Genomic DNA, 24,399 nt, shown 5'->3' on the forward strand with positions numbered 1-24,399 from the left:
GGTCAGGCTGGAGGGGGGCTACATATGGAGTTTGGAGATTGAGCAGTGTGATTTAACATCTTTATTAATGACCCTGGCACAAAAAGTGGGAGTTGGCTCATAAGAGGCTATGTCTAGACTGCAGGAATCTTTCGGAAGAAGCTTTTCTGGAAGAGATCTTCTGAAAAACCTTCTTCCGAAAGAGTGCGTCCACACTGCCAAAGCGCATCGAAAAAGCAAGCTGCTTTTTTGACAGATAGCATCCACACCGAATGGACACTCTCTCGCATTCAAGCTGTGATTGCTGGAGACGGAATGGCCACCAGGACACCTGTGCTTTTTCCTCTTTCCTCTTCTTCCGAAAGAACTCCCTCTCCCCCGTCCACACACGCCTTTTTCTGAAAGAGCTCTTTCGCAAAAAAGCTTCTTCCTCGGAGAAGGAGCATTACCGATGCCGGAAAAACCCCTCTGTTCTTTCAATTTACTTTCGATTGCAGTGTGGACGTTACTCAGGGTTTGTCGGAAATACAGCCGTGTTTCCAACAAAACTCTATAGTGTAGACATACCCAGAGTTGGGTGGCATTGCCCAGGCCCAGAGGGAGGAGGTCCAGAATCTCACAGAACAGTGTTTTTTAAAGTGTTTAAGACCAAGGAACACTGGTGTGCCACGGGACACAGATTCAGAAACACTTTCACAGAAGATCTGGCCATTGATGGGACAGTAGCCAGGGAGGGCTCTGTGTTACTACAGAGGATTCTGGCTGGTGGGTCTCAGGCTCTAACTGATCTCCATATCTGGGCTCAGGGGAAAACTTTCTGCGGAGTCAGACTGACAGAGACCGTGGGTTGGTTGGGTTTTTCCACTTTCTCCTGCAGCGTGGGGCACAGGTCACTTCAGATTTTTGGTGAATGGTGGATTCTCTGTAACATGATAAGAAGCCACCAGTCACGCAGCCAGAGGTTAGAGGCCCATTGTAAGAGCGGGTGGGTGCGGTTCTGTAGCCTGTGATATGCAGGAGGTCCGACTACATGATTGTGCCAGTCTTTTCTGGCCTTCAAGCCTAGGAGCCTAGACAGAGCCAATGTCTCCTGTAAGGTTCTCTGGGAGAGCGGGCGGTGGCAGGGCAGGGTCGAGGGTCATCGGCAGAGCAGGGGCAGGATACCAGGGTGGTGACAGCAGACACACATCAGCCTGTTACTGCTGGAACGTGGCCATTCTCCTCCACACATGAAGAGCCACCTCGTGGCCCAGGCTCAGGTCACGCTGCCCGGCCCGTGTTCACTGTGCGCAGGACAGCGGTGAAATTCACGAGCATCTGCAATCCCCGTGCCACTGTGAGGGGGGCACACCAGCCTGGAATCTGGCCCCATCTCAGCAGTCAGCTGTGCTCTTCCAGCCTCAGGGCCAGGCATGCCAGAAAGGGCTGAGCAGCCGCAGAGTTCATGGGCGGACTGCCCAAAGCCAGCCCCATCCTGCTGAGGGCCCAGGGCTGGCAGCCACTGCAGGGCCACCAGCAAGCTGGGATTTGGGGGAGGGCTGTTAAGGATCCTTGCATTGAGGGGGGAATAGAGAATGGGAGGGTCAGCCCAGGTTGGGAGGAGGGGCAGGGGATGCAGGGATGGCTTGTACTCAGGCAGGGGAGCAGGCTGGGGCCGGGGCAGTGGGCGTGGGAAGGGCTGGAAGCAGAAGAGCTGGATGAATTCAAAGCCATCTGGGGTTTGGAGCCGCAGCCTCTCTGGCTCCGTGGGATCAGAACCGTGTTACCCATGGGGGCAGGAACGGGGGAGGGGGAAAATCTGGGGGACAGAGACAATGGACTGGAGAGATGCAGGCAGGGACCAGAGAAGTTTATTAGGGGACACGTGCTCATTCCACGCCCCCCTGCCCCTGCCCCCAGCGCAAGGAGAGGTGCTTCCCCTCCGCATGGACTGTCACTCCCGCTTCTGAGCGCTCACCTCCAGCTGGTGCCACAGGGCTGGTGATGCTGACGTAACGGCCGTTCAGCTAAGGACCCCAGAACGGTGTCAGTGATAGTCCCGCAGCTGCAAAGAGCAGAAGACAAGAGGGAGAGGCTGAGATTAGGGAGTTACCAGGCGAGTTGGCAGCAGGGCAAAGCACAAAGTGATAACGGACCCAGACGGCGTGTCCCTATTCCCGTCACCACCCGATGCAGACGAGGAATAAGACGTGCATTTTATCGGGTCATTAACTGCTGGAGCAGATCACTGAGGGCCACGGTGGATTCTCTTTCCTTTGCAGGCTTTAGATCAAGGCTGGACATCCACCTAACAGAGACACTGCAGCTCACATGGAAATCAGGGGGTCGGTAGAAAAAACGATTACCTACCTCTCACAATGCTTGTTCTTCAAGATGCGTTACACATGTCCACTGCACCGTAGGTGCGCAAGTGCTCCGATCCAGGTACTGGGGATTTTCCCCTGGGGGTACCCCTTGGCTCAGCTTGGATGCTCCCTGGTGCCACACGCTTATAGTGCTTGACTACTCAGAGTGGAGCCAGCGGGTGGGTTTTGGAATGGACGTGTGCAACACATCTCGAAGAGCCACACTAATGAGAGGTGGGTAACGGTTGTTGATTCTTCAACTGCTTGCACATCTCCATTCCCACTTGGGTGACTCACAAGCAGTCACATGGTGGGCTCTGAGTTCGAGGACAAGCTGTGTGTAGAGCAGGCATCATCTCTGGCCTGCTGCAGGATAGCACAGTGCATGGAGGAGGTGGGCACAGATAACCAGATGGCTGCACTACGCTTGTCCTGGATTGACATTTGAGCTCAGGTGGCTGCCGAGGAGGCTTGGGCCCTTGCGGAGTGGACAGTCAGTGTTGGAGAAGGTTGTAACACACTCGTATGCAAGACGCGATGCAGGACATGATCCTCTGAACAGACATGGGAAGCCTTTTCATTCTGCCCTCTCTTGGTACAAAGAGCTGTGGTGACCTATGGAACGGTCTTGTCCTTTCAATAGAAAATGTCAGATCCAGTCTGCCGTTCAAGGAATACAGATGCTGCTCCTCCCTAGCTGCACACGGGTAGGGTAAAACACTGGCAGAAAGACCGGCTGGCTGGAGTGAAACTGGGACACGAATTTTGGCAGGAATTCAGAGTGTGGCGGAAGCTAACCCTTGTCCTTAAGGGACTCTCTATAGGGTGGTTTTGCTATAAGGGGCCAGAATTTTGAAACCTTCCTGGTAGAAGTAACGACCTCCAGAAAGGCCCTGCTTGGGAGACGAACCAGTGCTGTTGTCTGAGCCACGCTGGAACTACCAGGATGACCCAACCATGGTCCTGCTTGATCTTTGGTTGCACCTTGTGAACCAGCAATATGGGTAGAAAGGCACCATGGAGGTGACACAGCCAGTTAGCAGAAATGCATCTGTTAGCGAGCCCGGACTGTGGCCCCTAAGGGTGAAGAGCTGCTGGCTTTCCGTTGGAACACTCTGCATGACACTCGCGTGTGAGGCCCATCCGTGGTGAGTGGAGGATCGGATGAGACGGCCCGCAAGCTGGTTCTGCACCCCAGTAGGAATGAATCATAGAATCATAGAATCATAGGACTGGAAGGGACCTTGAGAGGTCATCGAGTCCAGCCCCCCGCCCTCAAGGCAGGACCAAGCTCCGTCTACACCATCCCTGACAGATGTCTATCTAACCTGTTCTTAAATATCTCCAGAGAGGGAGATTCCACCACCTCCCTTGGCAATTTATTCCAATATTTGACCACCCTGACAGTTAGGAATTTTTTCCTAATGTCCAATCTAAACCTCCCCTGCTGCACTTTAAGCCCATTACTCCTTGTCCTGTCCTCAGTAACCAAGAGGAACAAATTTTCTCCTTCCTCCTTGTGACACCCTTTTAGATATTTGAAAACCGCTATCATGTCCCCCCTTAATCTTCTTTTTTCCAAACTAAACAAGCCCAGTTCATGAAGCCTGGCTTCATAGGTCATGTTCTCTAAACCTTTAATCATTCTTGTCGCTCTTCTCTGTACCCTTTCCAATTTCTCCACATCTTTCTTGAAATGTGGTGCCCAGAACTGGACACAGTACTCCAGCTGAGGCCTAACTAGTGCAGAGTAGAGCGGCAGAATGACTTCACGAGTTTTGCTTACAACACACCTGTTGATACAACCTAGAATCATATTTGCTTTTTTTGCAACAGCATCACACTGTTGACTCATATTCAACTTGTGGTCCACTATGACCCCTAGATCCCGTTCCGCCATGCTCCTTCCTAGACAGTCGCTTCCCATCTTGTATGTATGGAACTGATTGTTCCTTCCTAAGTGGAGCACTTTGCATTTCTCTTGATTAAACCTCATCCTGTTTACCTCGGACCATTTCTCTAACTTGCTAAGGTCATTTTGAATTATGTCCCTATCCTCCAAAGAAGTTGCAACCCCACCCAGTTTGGTATCATCTGCAAACTTAATAAGCGTACTCTCTATCCCAATATCTACATCATTGATGAAGATATTGAACAGTACGGGTCCCAAAACAGACCCTTGCGGAACTCCACTTGTTATCCCTTTCCAGCAGGATTTAGAACCGTTAACAACAACTCTCTGACTACGGTTATCCAGCCAATTATGCACCCACCTTATCGTGGCCCTATCTAAGTTATATTTGCCTAGTTTATCAATAAGAATATCATGCGAGACCGTATCAAATGCCTTACTAAAGTCTAGGTATATGACATCCACCGCTTCTCCCTTATCCACAAGGCTCGTTATCCTATCAAAGAAAGCTATCAGATTAGTTTGGCATGACTTGTTCTTCACAAACCCATGCTGGCTATTACCTTCCAAGTGTTTGCATATGATTTCCTTAATTACCTGCTCCATTATCTTCCCTGGGACAGACGTTAAACTGACCGGTCTGTAGTTTCCTGGGTTGTTCTTATTCCCCTTTTTATAGATGGGCACAATATTTGCCCTTTTCCAGTCTTCTGGAATCTCCCCTGTCTGCCATGATTTTTCGCCTGTGATTGAAGGTGTGATGCAGAACTCCCATAGGCGCGCTGTTTCCTAACAAGGGGAAGAAGAGGTTCCACTCTGCCCATTGAGGCAGTACGTGGCTGACGCATTGTCCGTGACACAGAGACTGTTGTGTTCACAGGAGGAGGTAAGAACACTTGACATGCAAGAGGAAGTCCCCTGAGCTCTGTGACACTAATGTGGATCACCAGCTCCTCTTTGGATCAGGGCATGGTGGAGTGGAAATGAACAAGAGGATGTTGTCGACCTTCACTATGTTTGATCCAGTAGACAGAAGTGACCTGTTTCCAGGCCTCAAGGAAGTGGGCAAAATGGTTGGAAAAAACAGGCATAACCAGATCCTTGGGAAGTGGAATTGGTTTGCTGGCCTCAACAAACCCAACGAAATGAGTGCTCCAAGCCACCCGAATGACATGGAGCCAGGGGAGAGAACCCTGCCAAAGAGGAGGAAGATGGGTGTGGCCTGCACCCCAAGTCTTTATGGCTTTGTCTCCCCTGGTCACCTCTCTGTTGAGGATAAAAGCAGCCAAACTGCCATGGCCCATACGATCTCCTGGGCTGGGAATGGCAGTGCAAATCAGGGACTTCAGAGTCGCTTTAGTGTCCTTAACACCGTGGAGCCTTGTGTCGGTTTGTTCGGAGAAATGGCAGGGCCTCGGGTCTTGCAGTGCCTGCTGGACTTCTTGTGGGAACTCTGACACTGAGCTACAAAGGCCGGCTGGTTCGCTATGCACAGCTGGAGTCCTCCCCTAGCATAGGTCGTCTCCCCCAGCATGTCCAGCTTTTTCTGCTCCTTTGCTTTGGAGTCAATCCTGTATTGCCCAACAGCCCTTTTCATTAGCACCCACTACAACGAGAGACCCAGGCAGGAGAGGAGGAAATAGAAACTCTCGTCCCTTGGCTGGCACAAAGTACTTTCTTTCCGTTCTCTTGGCTGTGGCAGGGATGGATACTAGGTTTTGCCAAAGGGTTTTTACTGGCCCCACAATGGAGATGTGCCAGGGAAGAGCGACCTCTGCAGGGGCTGCAGCCTTCAAAATGTCCCGGAAACGGTTCGATAACTCCCTGACAACCTCCACCTGAAGGCTCAAACCAGAGGCCACCCATGTCAGTCTTGGTGGGCCCTCAGGTCATCCTCTGGGGAGGAGGAGGAGAGGGGATGTGCTGTCCCAGCATCCAGGAGAATCTCCTCGTGGCCAGCTTGGACCTTATGCCCAGTACCTGTTCCCAAACCTGCCTCTGTACTGGGACTGTCATGGGTTCAAGGCCGGAGATGGTACATGGGCTGGCTCCAGCATCAATCCCAGTGTGTTCTTGTTGTGTCCTGGTGCTGCCCTAGGCTTCAACTGCACTGACTAGGCCTACGTCTACACTGCTTCCCTCTTCCGCAAGAGCCTATGCAAATGAAGTGTGGATTAGCATATTGCCATGCTTCATTTACATAATTAATGAGCAGCCATTTTTGCTCAAGAACCTTTTGCACAAAAAGGCACAGTCAACACAGCGCCTTTCGTGCGCAAAAACCCCTCTTGCGCAAGAGCCGTTCTTCCTCATTTTTTCTGGAAGAATGGCTCTTGTGGAAGAGGGTTTTTTTGCGCAAAAATGACTCCTAATTAATTATGCAAATGAATGTGGCAATATGCTAATTCATTATTCATTTGCATAGGCTCTTGCGGAAGAGGGAAGCAGTGTAGACATAGACTGGGAGTGCCTCGAGCTGCTGGCCCAGGGGCAGAGCTGATGGTACCACAAAGTCACCCCCACCTGGTGCCAAGCGGAGGGGACCGTTTCACCTCAAGGTGTTTGTGGTGCCAGTGCTGGATGCTGCTGTGGCACCATCGTGGGAGAGCGCCTAGATATGGGTCTCACCCTCTCCCTGATTGTCTTTGAGGCAATGGTCTTCTGAGGTCTTCTGCTCCTCTTCTTGGGCACCATCAAGCAGAGCTGTGCCGCGAGTTCTTGCGGGAGGCCGTGTGGGCTGCACCAATGCTGATGGGCTTGATGCTGAGTCAGCTGTTGGCTCCAAGGCAGGCTTCATTGCCGCCTTCGGGAGGAGGACTTTCCATCCTGCTGCCAGATCCTTTTTGGTTTACAGCTTGAAATTGGGCAGATCTGGCTGTGATCTTCCCAGTGTCCCTCACCCATGCACGTAAGACAAATTAAGTGCAGGTCACTGGTTGGCACAGGCTTTGCACAGAGAGGGCACTGCTTAAACCCTAGTGACCAAGGCGTGCCCCAGCGTTGGGTGACATGGGTTTGATCTACACGCCTGGAGAGCAGTCCAACCACTACTTACAATATGACAACCACGGTAACTAATTAAAGGGAACTAGTTAATGGGGGGCTCATCAGTCGGGCCCCTTGTACCCGTGCTATGAGCACGTGGCGCCGGAGGGCACAAGAGCCAATCCATCGGATACCACTAGGGCAGTCATGTCAACCATGCGGCCCAATCGAATTCTTTAGCAGCCCGCGACTACATCTTTAGAAATGATCTAAGTGTGGCCCGCCCGGTTACATTGTTTATAGCAGGGGTGAGCAGCCTGCAGCTCGCAAGCCGCACGTGGCCCTTTGATTAAAGAAATGCAGCTCCTTCTGGTTCTGAACTGGTGCCCGGATTGCTCACGGCCGACTGCTCTGTGCATGCGGCCCAGAGCCTGAAGGGAGAAGCGTGTGGCGAAGATGGCTCCAGGACCCAGGCATTAGGTTAGAGCGGAGGTAGGGGGGGAGGGGACGACGGACGGCTGGGAGTGCCTGGCTCTGGGGGAGCAGAGGGGGACTGGGTTAGAATGGGGGTCTAGGGGTGCCTGAATCGGGGGGGGAGTGCCTGGCTCTGGGGGAGCAGAGGGGGACTGGGTTAGAATGGGGGTATAGGGGTGCCTGGATCGGGGGGAGCAGAGGGGGACTGGGTTAGAATGGGGGTATAAGGGTGCCTGAATCGGGGGGGCTGGGAGTGCCTGGCTCTGGGGGAGCAGAGGGGGACTGGGTTAGAATGGGGGTATAGGGGTGCCTGGATTGGGGGGGCTGGGAGTGCCTGGCTCTGGGGGAGCAGAGGGGGACTGGATTAGAGTGGGGGTATAGGGGTGCCTGGCTGGGGGGGAGGGGAAGGGCACTGGATTAGAGCGGAGGGGCTGAAGCCCCTTCAAATCAAAGGCTTCATGGATGCAAATAACAATTTTACACATCGAATGACTGTATTATATTCAAACAAGACCTGAAAATTATGATAAAATAGACCTAAGACATAACCTCTAATAATAAATAATGACGACTTTCTGACCGAAGTACATTGTCTTCGGTGGCCCTGCAAGCTGTCAGTTTTCGTTTGTGCGACCCTCAGCGGGCTTTGAGTGTGACATGGCTCACTAGGGAAAGATCAATAGCTGTGCGCCGGACGCGTGTGCACTTCGGTTGATGGACACATTCGAGTGCTCGAAGAATCCCTCCGTTCCCCACACTGCTGCTGCATGACAGTCAGCTCCACAGTGGCAGCTGGGGACAGGAGGGACAGCCGGTCAGTGCTGGGTTCTCAGCCCAGAGAGTCTCTCAGTCCACCATGTCTCATACCCATCTGGAGCTGCCCCCCATGGCAGTGATGGGGCACAGGGTTCATATGGAGCCACCCACGCTTGCCCCTGCCAGCTGCAGCCCACGCCCAGGTGAGCAGCAGGAAGGGAAGAGGCTGCCAGAGGTTGGCGCACAAGAGACTGGGGTGCAATGTAGAAGTGAACAAGTTTCTATTCCCATTGTGCCGGCTCCTTACCCACTAGAGGTGGGGCACATTCCTGAGATAGAACCTCGACCTCACACAGGGTGAGATGCTCCGCCCTGCCCGGGATGATGATGGAGACGTAGCGCCCCTCCAGCCGGTTGCAGCAGATGGTGCTGGTGGCTCCGGGCTCAGTGGCAGTGATGACCCCGCAGCTAAGGAAAAGAGCAGAAGCCAAGAAGACAAAAGAAGATGGACGCATGCAAGTGAACACGGCCTGATGCGATTAATTCACTGTGCAGACCTACAGAGGGAGCTGAAGCTCTCCCAGAACTATTACCTATTTCTCTGAGAACCTACGGAGGACAGGTGTGGTCCAGAGGGTTTGAGAAGGGCAAAGGGACCTAGCACTGAAAAGGGCAACAAAGAGGATATAGCAAATTCTAGACCAATCAGTCACACCCCACACTTCAAATGTAGGAAAACGGGAGACTAATGAGCAACAGCCTAAATGAAACCTGGCCTCAGGGCACAGGCCGAAAGACGTGGGCAGGGTTGGTCTGGAGAACAGAAGGCTGACGGGGGCAGGACAACAGTCTTCACACAGGTCACAGGTGGGTCACAGGGCAGCAGGCCCCTCAGGAGGCCGGGCACCCAGCCTCCCCATGATGAAGGAGAAGGAGCCAACCCAGCTCCACTGTGCGCTGTTAATTTCCTGCATGCCTGGAGGCTGCCAATTAGCTAGGTGGCTCCTGGCACCAGGGCAGGGCTGTGGGGCTCAGTCGGGGGCACAGATCACAGAGGAAGCTCCTAGCACTGCAGGTTTCAGGTAGGGATGTGAACGACTAGTCGAATAGTCAACTGATAGCAAATACTTATCGACAAGTCGACACCCTAGTCGATTCATCGCTTCCTGCATCCCCTGGCTGCCCCTATCAGAAAGGGGCAGCAAGGGGGGAGAGGAGGGATGCTTCAAAGCAGCAGCACCGTGTGCAGCCTGGGTCCCCCGCTGGCTCCGGGCTGCACGCGGCATTTCAAAGTGGCAGCGCCACGTGGAGCCCGGGGTCAGCAGGGGACTGACCCTGGGCTCCAGGCAGCACTGAGCTTTGAAATGCTGGGCTCCCCGCAGTGTTTCAGAGCAGCAGCACCGCATGGCACCCGGGGACTCAGAGTCTCCAGCTGACCCCAGGCACTGTGCGGTGCTCCTGCAGCGCTGTCGCCCTGGGGCCATTGCTACACTTCAAAGGCGAAGGTGCCCTAATCAGCTAATGGAATAGTGAATGCAAATTGCATCGACTATTGGATTGGCCCGTTACTCTAAATTTAACACCCCTAGTTTCAGGGCAGCTGCTCATGGAGCACCCCAGGAAAGGCAACTAGGAGAGGGGTCCGGGAGGGAAGAGGAGCCAAAGGGGGGAGCTACGAGTGCCAAGCCCCTAAGGGGGAGCTGCCCCCAGCAGAAATCCCTCCCCAGACAGCGGCAGGTGCTCCAGATCACACGGTAACGCCATGCGGCTCTGGAGAGCAGCTGCCACAGTTTGCTCTCTGGTCTAGAGTGACTTGGTCCTGTCTCGGCATGGGGGGGATGGAAGGGATGGCCCCTGGGGGTGGCTTCCTGCCCTGCCCTGTCTGTGAATCTGGGTGGCAGGAATGGACACTGTAAGTGATGCTGCCAGCCCAGCGGTCCCCATCACAGCCCCATTGAGACAGGAACTACCCGGGTTCACATTGCTATCAGCAAGGGCGGTTCCCCTAACACTAATTGCTGGGGGACATGGTGGATTCTCCTCCCCTGGAGCCCTTCGGTCAAGGCCGGACACCTGTCGAACAGACACGCTGGAGCTCACAGAGATTGCGGGCTCAGCACAGAATCACTGCGTGAGGGTCCCTGGCCCGTGTCACACGGCAGCTCACACCAGGGGGTGGGGAAGGTCCCTCCAGGCCTCAGGAGTCTCTGGAGCCAGGAACATCAGTTCCCGGGGGCTCGGGTGCGAGGATTCAGGAGAACGGCGGTGAGGGCAGAGACAGAACACGCAGGGGCTGGAGAGTGACGGCTCCACCCTGTACGGCCCAGCAGGGGGCGCTGTGCTCAGTGCCATGCAATTCCCTTCCTGGCCAGAGCTCAGATCACCATCAGCAAAGCACTCGCAGCCTCCAGCAGCTCAGAGTGGAAGAGGCCAGTGCGGCCCAGCTGGCAATGAGACCCAACCCCTGTGCCGGAGCTGAGAGGTGTCATTGCTACAGACAGTGGGGAAGGAACTCACATGGGGTTGTGCTTGCCATGGTTCACCAGGGAGTCTCCCACGTGGATCTGGGCCCCCTTCAGTCTGTCCCCACAACACTCGTCTTCCGTGTGCTTCACGATCACCACGGAGACGGAATGCCGGCTGCCCAAGTCCACGGTCCACCATGGCTCTGTGTCGAGGTTGGTGTGGCTGCAGGAGCCGTCTTTCCACAGCCCATCATGTTTCCCATCCACGGCCTTTCCAGCCAGAGCTATTTCAGTCCCGTTCTGGTACGTGGATGACTGATTGGCCGGACGATACAGCGCCAAGTTTTCAGCTGGAATCAGAGGGCAAAAAGAGGGAAGGTGGGACGTGCCCATTGTTGGGAGGAGGGAGCACTAGGAGCCCTTTGTCCAACATGGAGCCAGGGATGCTCCTTGGTGGTCACACACAAACCAGGTACCACAAAAGAGGCAGGTTGGCAGAGGGAGCTGGGGTGCTGGGGACAGCAGTGACAGCAGGTTGGTGCTAGCATCCCAGATCAGAAAGAGCCTCTTTTAGCCCACCACATCCCATATCCAGATGGATCTGCTCCCCACAGTAGGACAGGGCTCTCTGTTCATATACATTCCCCTGCCAGCTACTTCCCATGCCTAGGTGAGCAGTGGGAAGGGAAGAATCTGCCAGAGTTTCTGCTGTCTCACCAGGCAGAGGTTGATGCACAAGAGACGGGGGTAGAACATGAAAGGGAACAAGTTTCTATTCCCATTGTGCCAGCTCCTTACCCATTAGAGGTGGGGCACAGCCCTGAGATAGAACCTCGACCTCACACAGATTGAGATACTCTTCCCTGTCCGGGATGACGATGGTGACGTAGCGGCCTGCCAGCCTGTTGCAGCAGATGGTGCTGATGGATCCGGGTCTGGTGTCGGTGATGGTCCCGCAGCTAAAGAAAAGAGCAGAAGTCAAGAAGACCAAACAAGTTAGATGTGTTCAAATTCAGAGCACCTACAGTTCACCCTACGGTACTTAAACAACTTGCCGAGCCAATCTCGGGACCATCCATGATTTTATAGAGAACTCAAAAGGACGGGTGCAATCCCAGAGGACTAGAGAAGGGCAAACATTGTTTCCGTCTTTGAAAATGTTGAGCAAAGAGGATGTAGCAAATTCTAGACCAATGAGCCCAACTTCAAGGCTTAAAAGACACCGTAACAGATTATCAGACAGTTTGAAAGCAGCTCAGGGGATTATAAAGTGATACGGTCATAGGTAATGTGGATTTCTGAAGTACAAATTGTGCCATACCTAACTGGCCTAATGGAGGGGGTCAGCAGTAAATGTGATAGGGATTCAGAGATAAAATTTCTTGATACCTTAAATGACTGTTTCTGGGAGCAGCTGGTTCTGGAACCCACAAGAGGACAGGCAATTCCTGATTTGGTCTTACGTGGAGCATAGGATCTGGTCCAACAGGTAAATATAATTGGACGGCTTGGAAATAGTGACCATAATATACTAAAATTTAACATCCCTCTGATGGGAAAAACACCACAGCAGCCCAACACTGTGGCATTTAATTTCAGAAAGGGAACTACACATAAACGAGGTGCTTAGTTAAACAGAAGTTTAAAAGTACAGTGCCAAAAGTAAAATCCCTGTAAGTTGTTTGGAAACTTTTCAAAAATGCCATTATAGAGGCCCAACTGAAATGTATCCCCCAAATTAAAAAACATGGCAAGAAAACCAAAAAAATGCCACCGAGGCTTAACAACCAAGTAAGAGAAGCAGTGAGAGATAAAAAGGCATAATTGAAAAAGCAGAAGTTAAATCCTAGTGAGGAAAATAGAAAGGAGTATAAACTCTGTCGAATCAAGTGAAAAATATAAGAAAACCAAAAAGAAGTTTGTAGAACAGCTAGTCAAAAACTCAAAAAGCAAAAGAAAAAAGTTTTTTAAGTACATCAGAACCAGGAATCCTGCTAAACAACGTGTGGGGACACGGACGATCAAGATGCTATAGGAGCAGGAGTTCTGGCCAGGATGGAGGGTGCAGGAGCTGCCTGAGGTCTTGACGGGGGGTGGGGGAGGAGGGGAGGGTGCCAGGGGGAGGGAGGTACAGACTCTGGCAGAAACTGAGTTGTATGATTCATTTCACACTGTGGAGCATGGCTGTGTGTGTAAATACAGGTCAAATGTGTCATGGCATTGCTTCAAAAGAACACCGCCTGGTTTGCTGCCTGAGGGCAGCTCTGACCGTTGCATCATGCAGCTGAGCTGTTCTGCCATGATATGAGCTTAAAAGTCTCATTGGGGCAGCCGTGTTAGTCTGTCACTAAAAAACTTAAAAAAGAACAATGGTCCTGTTGCACCTTAGAGGCTACCAAAAATATAGCTAGATCGTATGATGAGCTTTTGTGGGCATGACCCACTTCTTCAGAGGACAGAAATGGAGCAAGAGGGGCAGGGGTTGAATTATAAAGCAGAAAAAGAGGGGAGAGGGGGATGAGAAAGAAAGGGAAAAAACCCGTCACTTCCAGTGTCCGTGCTAAATCAGGCTAATGGAGCAGGCTGTCGGTGCCCGATACTTAGCTTCTGATGTCAGCTGGCTGCTGACAAAGGATGAATGGCACAAATCAGATATTCAAAATGGTAACACAGAGAAACCTGCTGGAGAACATTGTAACTTGCCCAGGCTCTCATGAATGGATTGAAAGGTGGATATTTCCTTACAAAACAATTCCAGGAATCAGCTAGATCAGGGTTACTCATTTCTGGAAGCCCCGGGGGCCACAGTGATACTCACAGCACGTGCCAAGGGCCACAACGTAAATGTGGTTGCATAGACATGGAAATATATATGCAAATATATGCAAATAGCTTCTTTCACAGCGACAGGCATGAATACAAAGATTAAGGCAGGACTACACAGCACGCAGGCCCCATTTCAGTCAGTTCTGCTGATAGTAATAAAATGCAACATTTATCCAATTTCCACCCATATGCCAGCACATGGTAGATTCCACTTTCCCAGGAGCCTTTAAGTCAAGGCCGGACACCTGTCGAACAGACACGCTGGAGCTCACAGAGATTGCGGGCTCAGCACAGAATCACTGCGTGAGGGTCCCTGGCCCGTGTCACACGGCAGCTCACACCAGGGGCTGGGGAAGGTCCCTCCAGGCCTCAGGAGTCTCTGGAGCCAGGAACATCAGTTCCCGGGGGCTCGGGTGCGAGGATTCAGGAGAACGGCGGTGAGGGCAGACACAGAACACGCAGGGGCTGGAGAGCGACGGCTCCACCCTGCATGGCCCAGCAGGGGGCGCTGTGCTCAGTGCCATGCAATTCCCTTCCCGCCCAGAGCTCAGATCACCACTGCCGGGGCGCAGCTAGGAGGGGAAATCTGGGCGGGGCCTGACCTTCAGGTGGGGGGGCCATGCTGGGAGGCGCGGGAAGGGGACAGGAGGGAGGAGGGCGGCTCCTTCCCCATTTCCACCTGCCCCTTGCTGCTCAGCAGGCACAAGAGGAGTGAAAATACAGTGAGTGCTCAGCACCCCCCGCTGCCTCCCCGACCATCTGCATCCCCCCCGCCCTCTGCTCTCAGCTCTTCTGCAGCATGCAGGGGGCGCTGGAGGGGAGAGGAAGGGGGGGTGAGTATCATAGTGGGGAGGGGAGGGTCTCCCAAAACAGCCTGCTGTGGCCCTGCCCACACTGTGCTCCCAGGAGGTCCGAGTTCCCAACCCCTTCGTGCTCTTTGTGGCCTCGGCTGGGGCTGAGGCCACCAAATGGTTTCCACGTGGGAGGCTGCGGCTGGTGCCTGCCCGGGGCTCCAGGGCTGGGGGTGCTGGGGCTGGCGGAGGCACTGGGGACACTTTGGGAGCTGGTGGGGGAGTGACACAAAAGGGGAGGCCAGGATCTCAGGCAGAAAGGGAGGAGCTGGGGGTGGTCTCCCCAACAGCCAGTGCCCCTGCCCATGAGGCAGTGCGGATGTACAAAGAGGCAGAGGCAAGGAGGGAGATATCCATGGAAGAGGGTGGAATGGGGCGGGAAATACCAGGGCAGGGGTGCAAAGAGGCAGGTTGCGGGGGGACGCGGCGACAATCCCTGGGGCAGAGCAAGACTCATGCGCCCCCAGCAACTCAGAAGGACGGTGCCACCCCACTTGTGCTACAGCTCAGGCAGGCCAAGTAGGTGGGGCAGCCCCCCACCCAGAGCCACCTGCGGCTATGCCCCTGCACCACTGGCAAAACACACACAACTTTAGTCAGCTGATAGGGAAAGAGGTCGCGCGGTATCCCCGACTGGCGATGAGACCCAGCCTCTGGGCTTGAATGGGGAACAACTCACAGAGGGTTGTGTTTGCCGTGGTTCATCCGGGAGACTCCCACGCGGATCTGGGCCCCCTGCAGCCTCTCCCCACAGCACTTGTCTTCCCTGTGCTTCACGATCACCATGGAGATGGAATGCCGCCTGCCCAAGTCCACGATCCACCACGGCTCTATGTCCAGCTTGGTGAGGCTGCAGGAGCCTTGTTCAAACTTCCCATCATGTTTCCCATCCACAGCCCTTCCAGCCACGGCTTTTCCGGTCTCATCCTCGAAGGTGGACGACTGATTGGCCAGACGTCCCAACGCCAAGTTCTGAGCTGGAATCAGAGGGCGAGAAGACAGGAAGTGGTATGGGCCACGGGTGCAGGGTGAGACGCCTCTAGAAGCCCTTTCTCCACATGGAGCCAGGGTACACACTAACCAGGCACCGCAGGAGAGCCAGGGTCACAATAGGAACTAGGAGTGAGAGTATGTTGGTGTTGGGGTCTCAACCCAAACAGAGCCTCTCTCAGGCCACCATCTCTCGTACCCAACTGGAGCAGCTCCCCCAGCTAGGGATGGGGCACGATGGTCACATGGAGCCTCCTCACACGCCCCTGCCAGCTGCAGCCACGCCCAGGAGAGCAGAGGGAAGGGAAAAGTCTCCCACTAGGCAGAGGCTGGCGAACAAGGGACTGGGGTGAAACATGAAAGGGAACAGGTCTCCATTCCCGTTGTGCCGGCTCCTTACCCCCTGGCGGTGGGGCACAGCTCTGAGACAGAACCTCGACCTCACACAGGGTGAGATGCTCCGCCCTGCCCGGGATGGTGATGGTGACGTAGCGGCCCTGCCAGCCATTGCAGCAGACGGTGCTGAGGGATCCGGGAACGGTGTTGGTGATGGTCCCACAACTAAACAAAAGAGCAGACGTCAAGAAGACAAAACAAATGTGATGTACTCAAATGCACAGCGCCTGGTGAAATTCACCCGACAGAACCGAAGGAACTGGCTGAGCCAGGCTCAGAGCTATTTGTGTTATTATAGAGAACTCACGTGTGGTTGCATGTGCACGAACTACAGCACAACGTCCAGCCCAAGCAACACTCCCTCCCTGCCCCCACCATGTGTGTGTGACAAAGTGAGATCACTCACCTGAAGATCCCTCCCAGGCTTCCAAGGAGGCCTGGGAGACATCCCAGCTCATGCCCCTGCACCACTGGCAAAACACAAACAACTTTAGTCAGCTGCCAGGGGAAGAGGTCGCGCAGTATCCCTGACTGGCAGTGAGACCCAACCTCTGGGCTTGAGATAGGACGACTTGTGTCATGCTGGAGAATGGGGAACAACTGACAGGGGGTTGCTCTTGTCCTGGTTCACCAGGGAGACTCCCACGCAGATCTGGGCCCCCTGCAGCCTCTCCCCCAACCTAAACCTCCCTCAATGAAGCTGAAGCCCATTGCTTCTTGTCCTGTCCTCAGAGGCCAAGGGGAACAAGTTTTCTCCCTTTTCCTTATGACACACTTTTAGGTACTGAATAGCTGTGATCATGTCCCATCTTTTCCAAACTAAACAAGCCCAGTTCCTTCAGTCTTCCCTCATAGCTCATGTTTTCTAGACCTTTCATCATTTCTGTTGCTCTTCTCTGGACCTTCTCCAATTTTTCCACATCTTTCTTGAAATTCAGTTCCCAGAACTAGACACAATACTCCAACTGAGGTCTAATCAATGCAGAGTAGAGCAAAATAATTAGCCCTTGTGTCTTGCTCCTGTGAATGCATCCCAGAATCAGGTTGGCTTTTTTTTGCAACAGTGTCAGGGTGTTGACTCATATGTAGTTTGTGGTCCACTACGACCCTTAGTTGCCTTTCTGCTACACTCCCTCCTAGACAGTTATTTCCCATTCTATATGTTCCTCCCTAATTGGAGATCTTTGCATTTCTCTTTATTAAACTTCATCCAATTTACATCAGACCATTTCTCCGGTTTGTCCAGGTCTTTTAGAATTATGACCCTATTCTCCAGAGCACTTGCAACCCCACCTGGTTTGGTGTCATGTGCAGACTTCTTAAGCGTACTCCCTAGGCCATTATCTAAATCATTGATGAAGATATTGAACAGAACTAGTCCCACAACTGATCCCTGAGGAACCCCACTCATTATGCTCTTCCAGCATGACTGTGAACCATTGATAACTACTCACTGAGAATGGGTATCCGTTCAGTTATGCACCCACTTTACAGCAGCCCTGTCTAGATTGTATTTCCCTTGTTGATTTGAAAGACAGTCATGCCAGACTCTACCAAAAGCCTTACTAAAGTCTAGGTATACCATGTCTTCCCCTTCCTCCATATCTACAAGGCTTGTTATCCCATCAAAGAACGCTACCAGCTTGGTTTGACATGATTTGTTCTTTACAAATCCATGCTGGCCGTTACCTATCACCTTCTTATCTTCCAGATGTTTGCAGATTAATTCCTTAACCATTTGCTCCATTACTTTTCCTGGCACAGAAGTTGAGCTGACTGGTCTATAGTTTCTTGGGTTGCCTCTCTGGCCCTACAAGTCAGATTTAGTTTGGACATCAAGTGGGTGGGCCTGTATCCCATTCAAGCCTCCCCCCCCCCCCCCCCCCCCCATAGCTATGCCTCTGCATTACCAGCAAAGCACTTGTAGCCTCAGGCAGCTCGGAGAAAAAGAGGACACGCAATAAACCCGTCTGGCAAGGAGACCCACCCCTGTGCCTGAGTTGGCAGGACTCATCTCGCTGCAGATAATGGGGAGGCAACTCACATGGGGTTGTCCTTGCCATGGTTCACTAGGGAGTCTCCCACGTGGATCTGGGCCCCCTTCAGTCTCTCCCCACAGCACTCCTCTTCCAAGTGCTTCACGATCACCACGGAGACGGAATGCCGGCTGCCCAAGTCCACGGTCCACCACGGCTCTATGTCCAGTTCAGTTTGGCTGCAGGATCCTTGTTCCCACAGCCCACTACGTTTACCATCCACGGCCTTTCCAGCCTCAGATCTGTCAGTCCAGTCCTCGAATGTGGATGACTGAATGGCCGGACATCCAAGAGCCAAGTTCTGAGCTGGAATCAAAAAGCAAGAAGAGGGGAGGTCTGACGTGCCCATTGCTGAGAAGAGACGGAGCTGTAAAAGCCCCTTCTCCCACATGGACTCACTGCCGGATGCCAGTGGTAACACACAAACCAGGCACTGCAATAAAGCCAGGTCCACAGTGGGAGCCAGGGCCCCGAAGACATGAGTGACAGAGGGCTGGTGCTGGGGTCTCAGCCCAGAGAGTGTCTCTCTCAGCCACCACGTCCCACACCCCACTGGAGCTGCTCAACACAGGGATGGGGCACGATGTTCACATGGAGCCTCTACCCCCGCCTGTCCCTGCCAGCTGCAGCCCACGCCCAGGGGAGCAGTGGGAAGAGAAGAGTCTCCCAGGGTTTCTGCTGCCTCACTAAGCAGAGGCTGGCATTGCGGGCACTGGGGTATAATATAAAATGGAACAGGTCTCCATTCACACTGTGCCAGCTCCTCACCCCCTGGCGGTGGGGCACAGCTCTGAGAGAGAACCTCGACCTCACACAGGGTGAGCTGCTCCATCCTGCCCGGGATGACGATGGTGACGAAGTGTCCCTCCAGCCCGTTGCAGCAGATGCTGTTGAGGGATCCGGGACTGGGGTCGGTGATGGTCCCGCAGCTAAAGAAAAGAGAAGACATCAAGACGATAAAATGAATTTGATGTATTCAAATGCACAGTGCCTGGTGAAATTCACCCCATGGTACTTAAGGAAATAGCTGAGCCAACCTAAGAACTATGAACAATTTTCTAGAGAACTCACAAAGGATGGATGCAGACCCAGAGGACTAGAGACTATCTGACATTGTACCTGTCTTTGAAAATGGGGGACAAAAAGTGGCAAATTCTAGGCCAATCAGCCTAATACTTCAGAAGACACTAGAATAAGTTCTCTCTTTAAAAGCAGCTTGGGGTTAGCAAAGTAATATGTCATAGCTCTTGTGGATTTGTGTAGAACAACTCATGCCATACCTATCACATGTTCTTCTTTTGACATCCATCTGGTCTAATGGGTGGGGGAGTAGATGTGGTAGGTCTTGGTGTTAGAAAGGCTTTTGACAGAATCCCACATGACAGTCTTCTCATAAGCAAATGAGAGAAGGATTGTCTAGATGAAATTACTATCAGGTGGATTCAAAACATGCAGGGAGTAGTTATCGACAGTTGACGGTCAAATTGAGAGACTATTTCTAAAGGTCCTCATAGGGGTCTGTCCTGTGTGGGGTACAATTCTATATTTTCATCAATGGATAGGATGATGGAGCACAGGCTACGGTTATCAAATGTACAGGTGAAACCAAGACGGGATGGGTTGTAAGAACATTGGGAGTAAGGATAAGAATGATCTTGATATTGTGGAGAATTGTCCTGAAATCTAAAAGGTGACATTCACTCAACACAAGTGCAAGGTACTGGTCTAGGAAAGAAAATGCCCAACGACACAATGAGGAAGGGCAGGTGAGGCAGTAGCCCGGCAGAGAAGCATCTTAGGTTATAGTAGATCGCAGATTGAATCTGAGCCGACCGTGGGATGCTGTTTGAAGAGGACCAATGTGACTCGGGGATGTAGTCAGGGCAGGGTTGCACGTAAGACATGGACGGTTCCTGACCCACTTTCCTTGGTCCTGGGGAGGGCTCAGCTGGAGCACCGAGTCCTGCTTCCCACCCCGCACTTTAAGAAAAGATGTGGAAAATGGGAGCGACTCTAATGGGCAGCAGCCATAATGACAAGCTGCCTCAGGGCACAGGGTGAAAGACCTGGGCGTGTGTAGTCAGGAGAACAGAAGGTCGATGGGGGCATGAAAACAGTTTTCAGACAGGCCACAGGGTGGTCACAGGGCAGCAGGGCCCCAGAGGAGGTCGGGCCTCCCCGTGACAGGCTCCCCTAAGGAGAAGGGGCCAACGGAGATTCTCTGGGTGCAGTTAGTTCCCCAGGCGGCTGGGACAGTGGCGCCATTTCAGATTTTAATGTGGGGGCCACTTTAACCATGATTCCAGGGGCTACTTAGGCACTTGACATCTCTAATTTTCTGGCTGATAATTTAGCAGTTGGCTGACTGGAGCATTGGGTCTCGTTCCTATATAAAAGAAAGAGAAGATTTACTCAGCATTGCGAGCGTCCTTAACTCAGTTCATTATCGTTTGGAAAATGAAAGGAAAATGGAACGTGCTTTATTTGAATCGTTGCTCTGGGGCGGTGCTGGGGAGGAGGGGTCCCGTATGACGGCTGCTCCAAGGAGAGAGGACGCCCCCAGCCCTCTCTCACCACAACAGCTTGTGGCCAGGTGAAAAGAACCTCTCCATGGCCACCGCAGCTCCAGCGGGCACAGCTTGGGGAGACGGGCTGGGGCAGGTCCTGGGTTGTCTGACCCCTGCGCTACCCAGGCAAAGTGAGGAATTCAGCAAACTGCCCTTTCCCCTCGCTCCCTGATGAAGGGGAACGGTCTGTAATGTCTGTGTAGGTACACGGGGGAGGGAGGGGGGTCAGATACCTTCCCCCTCCCTCCAGGGCACCTTGGGAGGTGGAGGACTCAGGACTGGAACGGACCAGGAGGGAGACACGTCCCCAGCCAGCTCCTTTCACCAGCCTGGTGCTCCTGTCTCTTTTCTGTTTGGTTTTATGAGATGCAATCCCATTCCAGGCACAACCCATGGTCCTGGCCCAACCAGCCCCTTACGTTGCTTTAAGTTATGGTAAGAAGAAGCTGTCTGCTGAATGCGATGGTCCTAACTAGTGCCACTTCGGAGGATTTTTTGAACAGGCGGCTGGATGGCCAGACAACTCTCTTAGGGTATGTCTACACTACCACCCTAGTTCGAACTAGGCTGGTAATGTAGGCAACCGGAGTTGCAAATGAAGCCCGGGATTTGAATTTCCCGGGCTTCATTTGCATAAAGCCGGGCGCCGCCATTTTTAAATGTCCGCTAGTGTAGACTCCGTGCCGCGCGGCTACACGCGGCACGGACTAGGTAGTTCGGAATAGGAAGCCTAGTCTGAACTACCTAGTCCATGCTGCGTGTAGCCGCGCGGCACGGAGTCCGCACTAGCAGACATTTAAAAATGGCGGCGCCCGGCAAGATGCAAATGAAGCCCGGGAAATTCAAATCCCGGGCTTCATTTGCAACTCCGGTTGCCTACATTACCACCCTAGTTCGAACTAGACATACCCAGACATACATGTTAGCAGACAAATATTAGACCCATTCAGCTATAATGTGTTCTGACATCTTGTGGCAAGTCCTTTATGGGACACTGGGGGTATGGCTACACTGCCACCCTGCTTCGAATGAGGGTGGCTAATGTAGGCATTCGAACTTGCAAATGAAGCCCGGGATTGAAATATCCCAGGCTTCATTTGCATGTTCCCGGGTGGGCGCCATTTTTAAATGCCCGTAGTTCAAACTCCCTGCCCCCGGCTACACGTGGCACAGACCAGGTAGTTCGCATTAAAGCTCCTAATTCGAACTACCGTTATTCCTCCTTGCAGGTTTAGCCGCGGGAAGGTAGTTTGAACTACGGGCATTTAAAAATGGCACCCGTCCAGGAACATGCAAATGAAGCCTGGGATATTTCAATCCCAGGCTTCATTTGCAAGTTCGAATGCCTACATTAGCTACCCTCGCTCGAACTAGGGTGGCAGTGTAGCCATACCCTGGGTGGTTTAACATTTTCATATATTTTCTTACTTTTTTTTTTTTTTTTTACTAACTGCAGAGAGGAGAGACCCCATTTCAGCTCAGGGAGGGCAGTGGGGTCTAGTGGGTTACAGCTGTGGCAGATGCATCTGGGTTCTAGGTAAGAACCTCAGAACAGCCAGACGGGGTCCGACCAAAGGTCCATCCAGCCCAGTGTCCTGTCTGCCCACAGTGGCCAATGCCAGGTGCCCCAGAGGGAATGCACACAACAGGCAATCATTGCGTGTTTCATCTCATCACCCACTCCCAGCCTCTGGCAAACAGAGGAGAGGGACGTGCAGAACATGGTGCTGGATCTCTGCCAGCATTGGCTAATAGCCATGGAGGGCCCTATTCTCCATGAACTTACCTAGGGGTTTTTTTTAACCCTGTTACAGTTTAGGCCTTCACAGCATCCTCTGGCAAAGAGTTCCACAGGTTGACCATGAAGAAATACTTTGTGTAAAATCTGCTGCCTATTCATTTCATTGAGTGACTCCTAGTCCTGGTCTTATTTGAATGAGTAATTAACTCTTCCGTATTCAGTTTTCCCACATCAGTCATGATTGTCTAGACCTTTATCGTCTCTCTCCCTTAATCATCTTTTTGTCCAAACTGGAAAGTCCCAGGCTTTTCTAATAAAAACAACGCCAAGTCTCGTAGCACTGTAAAGACTAACAAACTTGGGAGGTGTCTGAGACAGAACATCAGAAATGGCTGCCCGTCGCAGGGAGCCATAGCCTGTAATACCTCTGAGGCTGGTATAGGGGGCTCTGTCTGTGAGGTGGAGTGTTTTCCAAATAAGGGCATGTAAATTAATAATCTTCCCCTGCTCGCTCCACCCATTGCAGTAACAGATCAGCCAGTGGGCTGACTGGTGCTCAGGCCTGCTACTCCACCCACTGCAGCAAAAACCAACCTATGGGGTGATAAGTTCACAGGCAATAAAACAGGCAGGCAGCCCCTCTCTCACTGGGGATTCGCATTGAGTGAACGCCTGGCCTGATCACCCAGACGCCTTGCACCCCCCGCTCTTGAGTCTTACTGAGCGTACTCCGAGTTGGTCGACCCGAGTGGAGACAGTTTATGAGCGTGTGACCGGTACTTGTGTTCCTGCTGTCTCCAGAACTGGTATAACACCCCCCCCCCACCATCATCCCTATCCTAATTGATTTTTTAGTTGTCCTTATTGCTTGCCAAGTGACAGTGGCTAAAAAGTTACTAAGTTAGTTTATAAATAGTTGTGGTTTAGGTTTTTTACTGTTTCCTTGTATAAAGTTGTGTAAATAGTCAGCCCTATGGATAATACCAGTGTTAATTCAACTGTTCCTAACCCCTGGGCAGTTATTGGGAATTATTGTGATTTAGAAAAGCCTCAGGGAATTGTTTTGTGTTGTCTGGCAATCTGTTTAATTTTTATTCTGATGATTGTCTGGCGCCATCAAAATAAAATCAGTTTGTACTTTTTGAAACCCCCAGTTGTGGTCTCATCCTTTCCGGCATCCCTTCGAACCTCGTGTATTACGGGGACTGACATGGCGTCACGAACAGGATGCCGGAACCATGACAACTCTGACAGTTGCCCCTGGGCTAAAACTGAGACCCCAGGTTCTGAGGAGGATCAGTTTAATCATTTGCAATACCACCTCCTCTGTACTCGACAGCGCGAAGGGGCCCCTAACACTTTTGACTGGGTCTGTATCATAGGACACGGCCATGATTTTAGGACCTACACCGTTCCTTTGGGGTTGAGCGATGTGGGCTGCTTGCTAACTTGCAATCCCACCTTCAGGGCCACCCCGGCCGATAATAACCTTCAACCGTGTCTCACTCAAGTGGGTGAGACAGCCCCTAATTCAAACCCTCTTAGCCTCTGGAAAGAGGTGAACAGGGTAATTAAACTCTGTGGGGTAGCCCCCTCCATCTTGGCCCCCGAGCCAAGAGCCCCACATGGATCACCTGCACACCACCTGTTAATAGGATTGGTCCAAAGGTTAGATGGGATAAAAAAGGTTAAAAAACTACGCCCCGATTCTTATAAATCAGAGGATGTTCTGGCTGCCATCTGCAATACCCTAGCAGCAGCCCTTGATAAAGTTACCGTCTACCATGGGGCCGTTACAAATTGTGCCCGTGGGGTGGCGCACTCGCAGTCGGAGGGAGAACCAGAGTCTTCCCCTCAGACGCCAAAGACGCCTCCTTTAGAGACACAACTTCCTCCCCCATACCAAGGCTCTCATGACCCACCAAACATTTACCCTGGCTTGACTACCCTGAGTTCAACCATACCCACAGCTCCCGACCTGATTGTACCGGAGGCCCTTCCTGTGACCGTAACCCGATTAAAAATGGATGGTCAGGGGAATACCTCTCAGGTAACTGAGACCCGCCCCCGAACCAA

At 52.6% G+C, this 24,399-nt stretch overlaps 1 protein-coding gene across 4 annotated transcripts in view; it reads right to left on the reverse strand.

Moving 5' to 3' along the window:
• Positions 1 to 694: 694 nt before the first annotated feature.
• LOC102447856 (uncharacterized) overlaps positions 695 to 24,399 on the reverse strand; it is an 88,937-nt gene continuing 65,232 nt past the window's right edge. For 3 of the 4 annotated variants that reach the window (XM_075919943.1, XM_075919946.1, XM_075919945.1), the window contains 8 exons: positions 18,784 to 18,944; positions 18,024 to 18,321; positions 15,984 to 16,144; positions 15,273 to 15,570; positions 11,715 to 11,875; positions 10,969 to 11,266; positions 8,759 to 8,919; positions 1,814 to 2,023 (listed from right to left, as the gene is read on the reverse strand). In XM_075919943.1, the coding sequence (XP_075776058.1) occupies positions 1,986 to 2,023; positions 8,759 to 8,919; positions 10,969 to 11,266; positions 11,715 to 11,875; positions 15,273 to 15,570; positions 15,984 to 16,144; positions 18,024 to 18,321; positions 18,784 to 18,944 (1,576 nt within the window). In that variant the 3' untranslated portion in view covers positions 1,814 to 1,985. Of the gene's footprint in view, positions 902 to 1,813; positions 2,024 to 8,758; positions 8,920 to 10,968; positions 11,267 to 11,714; positions 11,876 to 15,272; positions 15,571 to 15,983; positions 16,145 to 18,023; positions 18,322 to 18,783; positions 18,945 to 24,399 lie in introns of those variants that run through there. The other variant, XM_075919944.1, reaches the window with a different exon arrangement.

The sequence above is a fragment of the Pelodiscus sinensis genome, chromosome 2 (assembly GCF_049634645.1).
Source record: "Pelodiscus sinensis isolate JC-2024 chromosome 2, ASM4963464v1, whole genome shotgun sequence".
NCBI lineage: Eukaryota > Metazoa > Chordata > Testudines > Trionychidae > Pelodiscus > Pelodiscus sinensis.